The sequence below is a fragment of the Schistocerca nitens genome, chromosome 1 (genome assembly GCF_023898315.1).
Source record: "Schistocerca nitens isolate TAMUIC-IGC-003100 chromosome 1, iqSchNite1.1, whole genome shotgun sequence".
NCBI lineage: Eukaryota > Metazoa > Arthropoda > Insecta > Orthoptera > Acrididae > Schistocerca > Schistocerca nitens.
In genome coordinates, this window is record NC_064614.1 from 287,705,153 (window position 1) to 287,717,629 (window position 12,477).

Consider the following 12,477-nt stretch of genomic DNA (forward strand, 5'->3'; position numbering starts at 1 on the left):
GATTGCTAGTTTACCCATTTGGTAATGGGCTTATGTCCAGTGCAGAAATATGATGAATGAATTATCAGCTGTTGGTAAAAACACTTAAAGGTATTAACATTTTGTATTTGAGGTATTGTGCAGTCTTCATATGGCTGAAAATGATATTTTCATTTGCATGTAAATACAAAGCTGCTTGCTTTTATCATTTTTTTTTTTAAATTTACCAAACAGGTATTGAGCACATGATCATCAGCAGGCCTGTAGAAGTTACATAAAAATAATATGTAATACATGCCATAGGCGATCCACTATGGAAGTTGGAACGTGTTTATAACTTCGTGTGTGACTGTTTAGTACTTTATTGTATTTTACTTTTAAGCTGTCATAGAAGTTTTTGCGGATATTCTGTTAATTTTATGTGGTTTCTAGTACAGTCACATTTTAGTATAAATGAAGACAATAGTGCTTTATAATATCAGTGGCACATTTTGTGGTCAGATTGTTGTGTATCTTTTCTTTGGTTTACGGCCGGCCGCTGTGGCTGAGCAGTTCTAGGCACTTCATTCCGGAACCATGTTGCTGCTATGGTCGCAGGTTCAAATTCTGCCTCGAGCATGGATGTGTGTGATGTCCTTAGGTTAGTTAGGTTTAAGTAGTTCTAAGTCTAGGGGACTGATGACCTCAGATGTTAAGTCCCATAGTGCTTAGAGCAATTTTTTTGGTTTACATAATGCACACAATCTTTAGTTTTTTTTTTCTTTTTTCACCCATTGCCAATAAGTATATGAAAATATAGTTAAAATAAAAGTAGAATATGTTAATATAAAATGTACGAAGTCTATTATGTTATGTCTAAAATGTTGCTTCCTATTTGGACAAGGATATTTGTAACGTTTTTGATAATGTGTTTGTTGTTTCGGTCAGTTTGTTTGTTTAAAATACCACTCCAGTCTTTTTTTCATGTGAATAAAAGTTTCTAGTTCCTTAAGAATGTTCAGATATTTGCCTTTATCAGCCATGTGTAGAACTGACTTGCACTGTGCTGTGTGTGTTGTTTCGTGATTTAGCTCTCTCAAATGTGTACTGAATGGTGATGGGATTTTTTCCGAAGGTGTTATCGTGTACTTGGAATCTCATTTTAAAATTTCTCTCTGTTTCATTGATGTAAAGACTTTGAAAAAAGATTACATTTTTAATTTATATCCTCCAGATATGAAAAATTGTGCTGTTTGTTGCAGTGAATGGTATGTTCGTGTTCTTACTGTGCTCTCTGATCTGAATCCAATTTTTAAATTTGTTTTCTGTAGGGCGTGCTGAATTTTGTGTGATATTTGTCACCAATGCGGTCAAACAATGTATTTGGATATCTCTTTATTTTGAATTTCTTTAAATGTAGCTTCTTATTTTAATTTACTTTTATTTGTTTTGTTTATTTTGGAAAGAATTTTGTCGACAATCATGGGATTATCTCCAGTGTTTTGCGCTACAGGTGTAATGTATCAATTTCTGTTTTGCCATTGTTGTTACTTGAGAATATTTGCGTAGTATGTTAATGCAAGATTGAAGATACACTTCTTTTTTGCTTCTATGATGGCAGAGGTTGCTGTAGATCGCTCTACCTGTAGTTGTAGGTTTTCTGATAGTGGTGATTCCCAATTTCTCAATCTAGAAAATTTGTTTTGTTCTTCTCCTCATGTTTTATTGTGAATGTGATGTTGGGGGGTAGTTAATTTTATAGTGAATGGAATGGAAGCCAACATCAAGTCAGCCTCGTTCATAGCAAGATGAATAAAACATAAATGTGAAATAATGTGGGTGAAAGAAGAAAGTGAGAAAAATACAAGAAGACTGAATATCTGAATACTATATTATACCTAACACCCAGAAATAGGCAAACTTCTACAGGATCCAAAATTGTGACATTATGATGAACATTATCACTGCGTATAACAGAAAGAAACAGAATACAAGTAGACATTGACATTGCAAGAAAATTTAAACATTGCTCGCCAAGGAATATCTCGTGAAACCATAAACCAATTGTAATACAGAATTTCAGTTCTAATGTCAAAAAATTTATTACACAAAGGATTAACTTACAGCATTTACAAAAACTATGTACAGTAGAAATGTTTTGACTTGTAAAAATTGTAGCAGATGCAGCAGACCTTCCAGCAGTAAAACAAAACAATGAACTGAGACTTTCCCAATGTAACTGTTTCATTGGTTCATGGTTGTCGTGTTGGATAATGTTGTGGAAACTGCACAATATTTTAATGAGACAGCTGCTCGTTTTCTTCAGATGCTTACTGACATGTTGCTGCAATGACTTTCCAGTATATATGCTGACTCGATAGAAAAGCACAGGTGCCAAGGGATGGGGCTAGATCGTCATTGCAGACGAATCCTAAAGCATGGTGACATCTAGTGCCCCTGCTGGAGAAAGATACACGACTAAGTGATCCTCCGATATTGGTGTTGGAAAAGGGACTAAATTTGGCATCCACTCAAGGATTTTATCTGTGCCATTGAGCAAGGCATCTTGAAACTTGTGAGTGAGACTGCTGAAGAAATAAGGCGAGAAGCTTGCAGAGCCATAACCAGAATGCCCACACCGAAGCAGAATATCAACACTGAAGAAAGGAAAGCTCTCTCTTCGTTAAGAGAAGACACAGAAGTATTGATTTTACCTGCAGACAAGGGAAACACTACTGTTCTTTTGCCTGCAACATCTTACTTTTTCAAGGTGATGGAGTTGCTGCTGGACTCAGCGTATCACTGGCTAAAGAAGGGTCCAACTAATGCAGTTCAATGGAAGACATCTGCGCTTGTCAAATCCAGCCAGTTCCCTGAACATCTTAAAAAGAGTTTAAGAGTACAAGCACCAGTTCCACCACGACTTTATTGACTGCCCAAGATCCATAAGGAAAAGGTTCTGCTTCACCCTATCATGAGCAATATAGGCGCCCCAGTATATCACCTAGCAAAACATCGGGTTTCTCTTCTGAGCCCTTTGATAGGATAATGTAAACATAACATTTGAAACTCAGAAGATTTTATACGACAAATGAAGACTTTGAGTCACTAACCACTTACGTATTAGTGAGTTTTGATGTGGTCTCTTTGTTCACATGAGTACCTCTGGTGGATTCATTACAACTTACAGGAACTAAGTTGGAGGAGGACGTCTTACATCTGTTTAGACATGTGTGTACCTGGACTTACTTTTTATTTAATGGACAATATTTTGAGCACACTGGCAGTGCTGCTATGGGTCGCCCTTTGTCTCCTATAATTGCTAACCTTTTGATGGAAGACTTTGAGGAAGAGCACTTCAATCAGCGATGTTGAAACCTACATGTTTCTGCAGATATGTGGACGACATCTTTGTAGTTTGCCACGTGGAGCAGCAATGCTTCCTGCATTTCTGGAATACCCTAACTCCCTCCATCTAAGCATTTGCTCCACCATGGAAGTGGAGAAAAATGGAGACCTCTCATTCCTAGATGTTTTGGTCTGCAGAAAAGGAGATGATTCCTTGTATCAGTGTGCGTTTTGTAAGCTAACTCACACTGACCTATATCTACGAACTACAAGCTGCCATCACACATCTCAATGCAATGGCATGTTACAGAATCTTGTTCACAGTGCTAGAGTTATCTCGGATGCAGGGAGCTTATCAGCAGAGCTTGGCCATCTTCGCTTGGCAAACGAGTACTCTGATAAACAGATTTGGAATGCATTTTGACCTGCTTGCTGTAAAGCTCACGAAGAGCCAGTATAAACTAACTCCATGAGGATGTGTTTTGTATCCTGTGGTGGTGGCGTGTCCTTGAAGATTGACAGGATGTTCAGGAAACATCAAATAAAATGTCTTCCGCCCTCCAACGCGAGCGGAAGACAACCTGAGTGCAAGGAGATCAGGGATACATAAAATCCCATGCCAGTGAGGGAAATCGCGCATTGGCCAGACGTGTCGCACTGTTAAGGATGTTGTTATTGTTGTGGTTGTGGTCTTCAGTGGTCTTCCTCTACGATTTTTACCCTCCAAGCTGCCCTCCAATACTAAATTGGTGATCCCTTGATGCCTCAGAACATATCCTACCAACCGATCCCGTCTTCTAGTCAAGTTGTGCCACAAACTTCTCTTCTCCCCAATCTTATTCAATACCTCCTCATTAGTTATATGATCTACCCATCTAATATTCAGCATTCTTCTGTAGCACCTCATTTTGAAAGCGTCTATTCTCTTCTTGTCCAAACTAGTCATCGTCCATGTTTCACTTCCATACATGGCTACACTCCATACAAATACTTTCAGAAACGACTTCCTGAGACTTAAATCTATACTCGATGTTAACAAATTTCTCTTCTTCAGAAATGCTATCCTTGCCATTACCAGTCTACATTTTATTTCCTCTCTACTTCGACCATCATCAGTTATTTTGCATCCCAAATAGCAAAACTCCTTTACTGCTTGAAGTGTCTCATTTCCTAATCTAATTCCCTCAGCATCACCAGACTTAATTTGACTACATTCCATTATCCTCGTTTTGCTTTTGTTGATGTTCATCTTATATCCTCATTTCAAGACACTATCCATTCCGTTCAACTGCTCTTCCAAGTCCTTTGCTGTCTCTGACAGAATTACAATGTCATCGGCGAACCTCAAAGTTTTTATTTCTTCTCCATGGATTTTAGTGCCTACTCCGAATTTTTCTTTTGTTTCCTTCACTGTTTGCTCAATTTACAGATTGAATAACATCGGCAGTAGACAACATTCCATTAGAACTACTGACAGCCTTGGAGAGCCAGTCCTGACAAAACTCTACCATCTGGTACCACCTTCAGAATTTGAAAGAGAGTATTCCAGTCAACATTGTCAAAAGCTTTCTCTAAGTCTACAAATGCTAGAAACGCAGGTTTGCCTTTCCTTAATCTAGCTTCTAAGATAAGTCGTAGGGTCAGTATTGCCTCACGTGTTCCAATATTTCTACGGAATCCAAACTGATCTTCCCCTAGGTCAGCTTCTACTAGTTTTTCCATTCGTCTGTAAAGAATTCGCGTTAGTATTTTGCAGCCGGACTTATTAAACTGATAGTTCGGTAATTTTCACACCTGTCAACACCTGCTTTCTTTGGGATTGGAATTATTATATTCTTCTTGAAGTCTGAGGGTATTTCGCCTGTCATACATCTTGCTCACCAGATGGTAGAGTTTTGTCAGGACTGGCTCTCCCAAGGCCGTCAGTAGTTCTAATGGAATGTTGTCTACTCCCGCGGCCTTGTGTCGACTCAGGTCTTTCAGTGCTCTGTCAAACTCTTCACGCAGTATCGTATCTCCCATTTCATCATCATCTACATTTCATTCCATTTCCATAATATTGTCCTCAAGTACATCGCCCTTGTATAGACCCTCTATATACTCTTTCCAACTTTCTGCTTTCCCTTCTTTGCTTAGAACTGGGTTTCCATCTGAGCTCTTAATATTCATACAAGTGGTTCTCTTTTCTCCAAAGGTGTCTTTAATTTTCCTGTAGGCAGTATCTGTCTTACCCCTAGTGAGATAAGCCTCTACATCCATACATTTATCCTCTAGCCATCCCTGCTTAGCCATTTTGCACTTCCTGTCGATCTCATTTTTGAGACATTTGTATTCCTTTTTGCCTGCTTCATTTACTGCATTTTTATATTTTCTCCTTTCATCAATTAAATTCAATATTTCTTCTGTTACCCAAGGATTTCTACTAGCCCTCGTCTTTTTACCTACTTGATCCTCTGCTGCCTTCACTACTTCATTCCTCAAAGCTACCCACTCTTCTTCTACTGTATTTCTTTCCCCCATTCCTGCCATTTGTTGCCTTACGCTCTCCCTGAAACTCTGTTCAACCTCTGGTTTAGTCAGTTTATCCAGGCCCCATCTCCTTAAATTCCTACCTTTTTGCAGTTTCTTCAGTTTTAATCTACATTTCATAACCAATAGATTGTGGTCGAGTCCACATCTGCCCCTGGAAATGTCTTACAATTTAAAACCTGGTTCCTAAATCTCTGTCTTACCATTATATAATCTATCTGAAATCTGTCATTATCTCCAGGCTTCTTCCATGTATACAACCTTCTTTCATGATTCTTGAACCAAGTGTTAGCTATGATTAAGTTGTGCTCTGTACAAAATTCTACCAGGCGGCTTCCTCTTTCATTTCTTAGCCCCAATCCATATTCACCTACTACGTTTCCTTCTCTCCCTTTTCCTACTACCGAATTCCAGTCACCCATGACTATTAAATTTTCGTCTCCCTTCACCATCTGAATAATTGCTTTTATTTCGTCATACATTTCTTCAATTTCTTCGTCATCTGCAGAGGTAGTTGGCATATAAACTTGTACTACTGTAGTAGGCGTGGGCTTCGTGTCTTTCTTGGCGACAATAAGGCGTTCACTATGCTGTTTGTAGTAGCTTACCCGCATTCCTATTTTTTTATTCATTATTAAACCTACTCCTGCATTACCCCTATTTGACTTTGTATTTATAATACTGTATTCGCCTGACCGAAAGTCTTGTTCCTCCTTCCACCGAACTTCACTAATTCCCACTATATCTAACTTTAACCTATCCATTTCCCTTTTTAAATTTTCTAACCTACCTGCCCGATTAAGGGATCTGACATTCCACACTTCGATCCGTAGAATGCCAGTTTTCTTTCTCCTGATAACGACGTCCTCCTGAGTAGTCCCCGCCCGGAGATCCGAATGGGGGAATTTTTCACCTCCGGAATATTTTACCCAAGAGGACGCCATCATCATTAACCATACAGTAGAGCTGCATGCGTTCGGGAAAAATTACGGCTGTAGTTTCCCCTTGCTTTCAACCGTTCGCAGTACCAGCACAGCGAGGCTGTTTTGGTTAGTGTTACAAGGGCAGATCAGTCAATCATCCAGACTGTTGCCCCTGCAACTACTGAAAAGGCTGCTGCCCCTCTTCAGGAACCAAACATTTGTCTGCCCTTGCAACAGATACCCCTCCGTTGTGGTTGCACCTATGGTACCGGCTATCTGTATCGCTGAGGCATGCAAGCCTCCCCACCAACGGCAACGTACATGGTTTATCTGCATTAAATTAGCTGCAACTACTGAAAAGGCTGCTGCCCCTCTCCAGGAACCAAACGTTTGTCTGGCCTCTCAACAGATACCCCTCCGTTGTGGTTGCACCTACGGTACCGGCTATCTGTATCGCTGAGGCACGCAAGCCTCCCCACCAACGGCAAGGTCCATGGTTTATCAGCATTAAATTAGCTACAGTTATTGATATACCCTGAATTGATACATTTTGGAAAGATGCTGATGAAAATTGTATTAAATTGTATGTGGAAAGGACATGTGCATGAAAATTATTTATAGACTACTTTTTATTTTAGATTCAAGTGATGGAGAAGATGGACCTTCACGATCTATGTCAAAGAAAGAACGTTACTTCTGGCAGTATAATGTACAAGCAAAAGGACCAAAAGGGCAGCGACTTGTGCTTAAGACAAAGCTGGAAGACCCACATGTCCTGAATGAAGTAACAGATCCTGTATTTAGTCCTCAGTGCTCAGTTCGAGGCATTAAGCACAGGTAAATACTGTAATTTTTTACTGTACATTACCATATATAGTCACAGACAAAACTCCAGTCACTAACAGCTTAATTAAATTAAGTGGACGTTGTTTGTTTGGAAATTGCAATTTTTCCAGAAAAATACATTTTCCCCTTAACCTTGATACAAGTTGATCACATTTCTTTTGCATGAGATTGTTTTTTTGAACGGGAATAATGATTCTGTTCCACAAAATTTTTATTTCGTTTCCTGTATCAATTGTAATTCTTCTGTCTCAGTCGACGGCTGGCTTTTCCATATCCCTCAAAACTTTTGCAGTAAATTTTCCTTTCATTAGCCATTTGTTGCATTGCACACAAAATATTTTAAAATATATTGTTTCAGTATTTTCGCAGTACATTTTTGTTGTTGTATGCATGGTCTGCATTGATGAATAAATATGGGGTATAGAAAAAGAAGAGTGTATACTATGAGGACAGAAATTGGAAAGTGAAAGAGATAATGTATGGGATAGAATTTGTATGAAGAAAATGAAATGCAGTTGAGGAGATATGAAAATACAGGTAATTGTGCACAATAATGAAGGGATCAGTCAATTTTTCCAAGTACTGTAAACATACACAGTATCAAAGAGGCAAAATAGTGTTTGAGTGTGGAGTGAACATCACAACAAAGAATAGTATTATGAAAAGAGAGTAAGACATTCTCACTATAGGTGCTTTATGTCCTACTTCTTCCTCATATGTAATGAAGTTGTAGGTAACCATGCAACTTAGGAAACTTTTCTGTCCAAAATGAGAGGTAATGTCATCTGAATCATCACAAATAATAACAGCATATTGTTGTAAACGAATTATATTGATATCCATTATTCATTGTGTGGTGGTTAAATTTAAATTCTTTCAAATACTTTGCTGTGTAATTAAATGACATGGTGCAGAACTCATTATTGAATGAAGTATGTCTCTTCTGTCAAGAGTAATTTCTATGATTTGTGCTGTTTTCTCAGGGCAGCTGTAGAGGAATATAGAATAATTTTAATGCAAATTATATTTAGTGTATTCTGTGAACTTTACCCCATCTAAACTGTGTCACATCACCAGCAAACTCCGTATCATTTTGACATTAAAATTAATAGCAAGAGAACAAAATATAAGAAACTAATGGCTACAGAAGGTGATTCTACCTGGGAGCTCTTGAGACAAGTCAAGAATTACATCCTTATGAGGATTAAAGGGACTTCCCATAAGGTATCCATCTTCCTAGAGTGATTTGTGGGACACAAATATGAAGGGGCATGTACTGCTACAGCATGGTGAGTCAATGTCTACAAGCCTCTGGACTTGGAATGCTTCACCAGTCACAGAAAGAATGACTGATTATAAATGATAATATTAACTTGTTAGCTGTGCTGGCACATGACCAGTCTTTGAAAAGATTGCGTTATTCCAGTACTGTCAGATTTAGCAGCACTGGGGCCTGGCGTGAGATTTCTGTGCGTATAGTTCTGACTGCCGTTTTGCATTGTTAATATGTCTTGTCAAACTTTCGGGCATGGTATGGTGGTCACAAGCCCTGCTGCCACAACTAACTTCTTGTACATTGGTATTCTGAGCCAGGTTAAAGAACATTTGGAGCAGTGGACTGAAGGAACTTGGGTAATTGTCCTAAACCATGGAACATGCACGGCTGCTTGTGTGCTGCACTTGCAACACAAAGTTTGGCTAGACAGTCAATGGCATAGATCTTTGAAACTCAACTGTCTCTGCTACTGTCTAATTGATAACAATAAATTGAAGACATGTTTTAGCAACGAGGAACAGTGCAGGGAGGAAATTCAGGTGTATGCTTTATTGGACTTAAACGAGAGCAAGTCCCACTGTAAGATGATAATGGGGGATTTAAATGTGAATGAAGAACAAAGGTTAAAGATTGAGTCTTTTGTCGCAGACTTCAGTTTTAACAACCGAATGACTGATTCCATACTTCAGTAGGTTTTATGAAGTGCAACAAGTTCTTTCTCAAAATTTTTTTGAGAAGAATATAAATGGAAAATTGGCTTGATAAGGACCAAATGGAACTAAAAATGATATTCACTGTATTGTTGCAGACAGTTAAGAAATTGTGCACATTATGATTATCCCAAATCATTTTAATCAAGCATATGATAACAGGAACATGTTAATATGCTGAATTAGACAAAACTATTCAGACTTTTCATAGAGAGAGAGAGAGAGAGAGAGAGAGAGAGAGAGAGAGAGAGTGTGTGTGTGTGTGTGTGTGTGTTTTAGTGTTTGATGAGAAATGGATGAGGATTGAAGAAACCACAGATTTGAAAACTATGTGAGTATGAAAGAAACAAAAGAAAAACATGGAAATTTGCAGGTAGACATTACATTTCATCAGTTAAGATGGCAGTTCGTGCAGTAACTCAAAACAAAGACAAATTGTACAGTTATTTGAAAATGTATTGAATTGTTATGTTGTTTGAGGTGAGTCAGAATTACAGTTATTCAATTACAAATAATGTCTCTCAATAATAAAATATTAAAGCTGCAGGAGAACAGATACTAAATTATTCATGAAATGTCAGTGGAGAAAGCTAGTTCCTTAGAACTGAAACAGTGCTGTAATTGTTGTAGGTGGCAGTAAAGGCAGTGAAAAACCATAGAACTGTTAGCAGTGGAGTTTAAGTAGCTGCATCTGCTGTTAATTATGAAGAAAATAGAACATGCCTGAAAATTACTCTTTGTGTTTCCTAAATAATATGTTAATATGTTATACTCTTTTGTCCCATCTCTCTCTCCCTCCCTCCCTCCCTCCCTCTCTCTCTCTGCCCCCCCCCCTCCCTCTCTCCCTACACCTTCCTATGTCTCTCCTTTCCTCCCTCTTATCTCTCGGCCTTCTCTTCCTCTTTCTTCATGTTACCAACTTTTTCCACCTCTCATATCTGTCACACTTTTCTTCCACCATCTTCATGTTCCCTGTTCTTTCGACCCATCTCTCCATCTCTTCTTTGTTTTAGTAATTCTCTGTCTCCTCCACTCTGTTCATATTTTAAACTGTTCATTGTTTATTGTTTCCCCCCCTCTCCATATACATCTGTCATTCCCTTTAAATGAAGATGTGTTCTCTCCGTTGTCATTCACTTATAAATCAACAGCAAATTGTCGCTATATGTTTAAGTGAAAGAGAATAGTATTCCAGAAACTGTTACAATGGTTAAGATGTTTGTCTTGCATTTGTGAGGTTGGACATCCAAATCTAGGTTTTCAGTGGTTTCGTTATGCAGCTTAAGGCAGAAATTGGAATGCTTATTTTGAAAAGGACATTGCAGATTTCTTACCTAATCTTTATCCTGTCAAGCTTGTGCTCAGTCTCTGATACCTATATTGATGATGGCACATTGATTTTTAATCTCTCTTCTGTTCTTCTTGTTAGTTTTGAGAATTATTGTTTGCTTGTAATTTTTTATAATGTTTAGAATACGTAACTTCGGTGAGTTTAGTTTCTGCCTAGCACAGTTATCCATTTCTATCATTTTTCAGTAGAAGGTTAGATGACCATAATGATTTATTGGGATAATTTGAATTTTGTTCATTTTGAGTACTCCATAGGTAATGTAATAGAGACTACTAATGATTCTTAATCAAGTATGTCAATTTTAAAGTGAAACACTTGCGTGGTGTAAGACTAGTGCTGTAGACTCAAAACTATGTCACTGAGTTGATGTAAAAGTGGTGGTGCGTGTAAGGATTGTAATTGTTTCATATTTCTCTGTGAGTTTTATAATCTAAAAAAAAATCTTATTCACAGTGGGAAAGCAAGAAAGGGCGATGGAAATGATCTCACTCCAAATCCACGTAAACTATATAATATTGGAAAAGAATTGGACAAACTGAACCGGATTATTAATGATATGACTCCAGTCAGTGAACTGCCCTTCAATGTGAGGCCCAAAACACGCAAGGAAAAAAATAAGCTAGCTTCCAGGTAAGTGATCTTTCAGTAGGATTTATCCAAGATGTAGCTATATTTTTAGTGCTTATTGTTAATATCATGTTTTAAATAGATATTTCTTTTTCTGAGCTTTGGGACACAGAAAGAATAATATGTAAGAATTAATCTTAATACTTAAGTGCTATGATCCTTTATTCAATTCCCTTAGTGGCATATATTTTATTTTATTTTATTGAGAAATGTAAAAAGCTGGGCCTTGCCAATTATGTTACTTGTAATAGTATACTTGTTGTGTTGTTGTGGTCTTCAGTCCAGAGACTGGTTTGATGCAGCTCTCCATGCTACTCTACACTGTGCAAGCTTCTTCATCTCCCAGTACCTACTGCAACCTACATCCTTCTGAATCTGTTTAGTGTACTCATCCCTTGGTCTCCCTCTACGATTTTTATACTCCACACTGCCCTCCAGTTCTAAATTTGTGATCCCTTGATGCCTCAGAATATGCCCTACCAACTGATCCCTTCTTCTAGTCAAGTTGTGCCACAAATTTCTCTTCAATTCTGTTCAGTACCTCCTCCTTAGTTACATGATCTACCCATCTAATCTTCAGCATTCTTCTGTAGCACCACATTTCGAAAGCTTCTATTCTCTTCTTGTATAAACTATTTATTGTCCACGTTTCCCTTCCATATATGGCTACACTCCATACAAATACTTTCAGAAACGAGTTCCTGAGACTTAAATCTATACTCAATGTTAACAAATTTCTCTTCTTCAGAAACGCTTTCCTTGCCATTGCCAGTCTACATTTTATATCCTCTCTACTTCGACCATCATCAGTTATTTTGCTCCCCAAATAGCAAAACTCCTTTACTACTTTAAGTGTCTCATTTCCTTATCTAATTCCGGCAGCATCACCCGATTTAATTCAACCACATT

The 12,477-nt window shown here is 38.1% G+C and overlaps 1 protein-coding gene across 1 annotated transcript in view; it reads left to right on the top strand.

Annotated features, from left to right (window-relative positions):
* Positions 1-12,477, top strand: part of LOC126248206 (protein CREBRF homolog) — an 85,252-nt gene that overhangs the window by 34,526 nt on the left and 38,249 nt on the right. The window contains exons 4-5 of the mRNA XM_049949020.1: positions 7,397-7,595; positions 11,395-11,571. Coding sequence (XP_049804977.1) covers positions 7,397-7,595; positions 11,395-11,571 — 376 coding nt within the window. The remainder of the gene's footprint in view (positions 1-7,396; positions 7,596-11,394; positions 11,572-12,477) is intronic.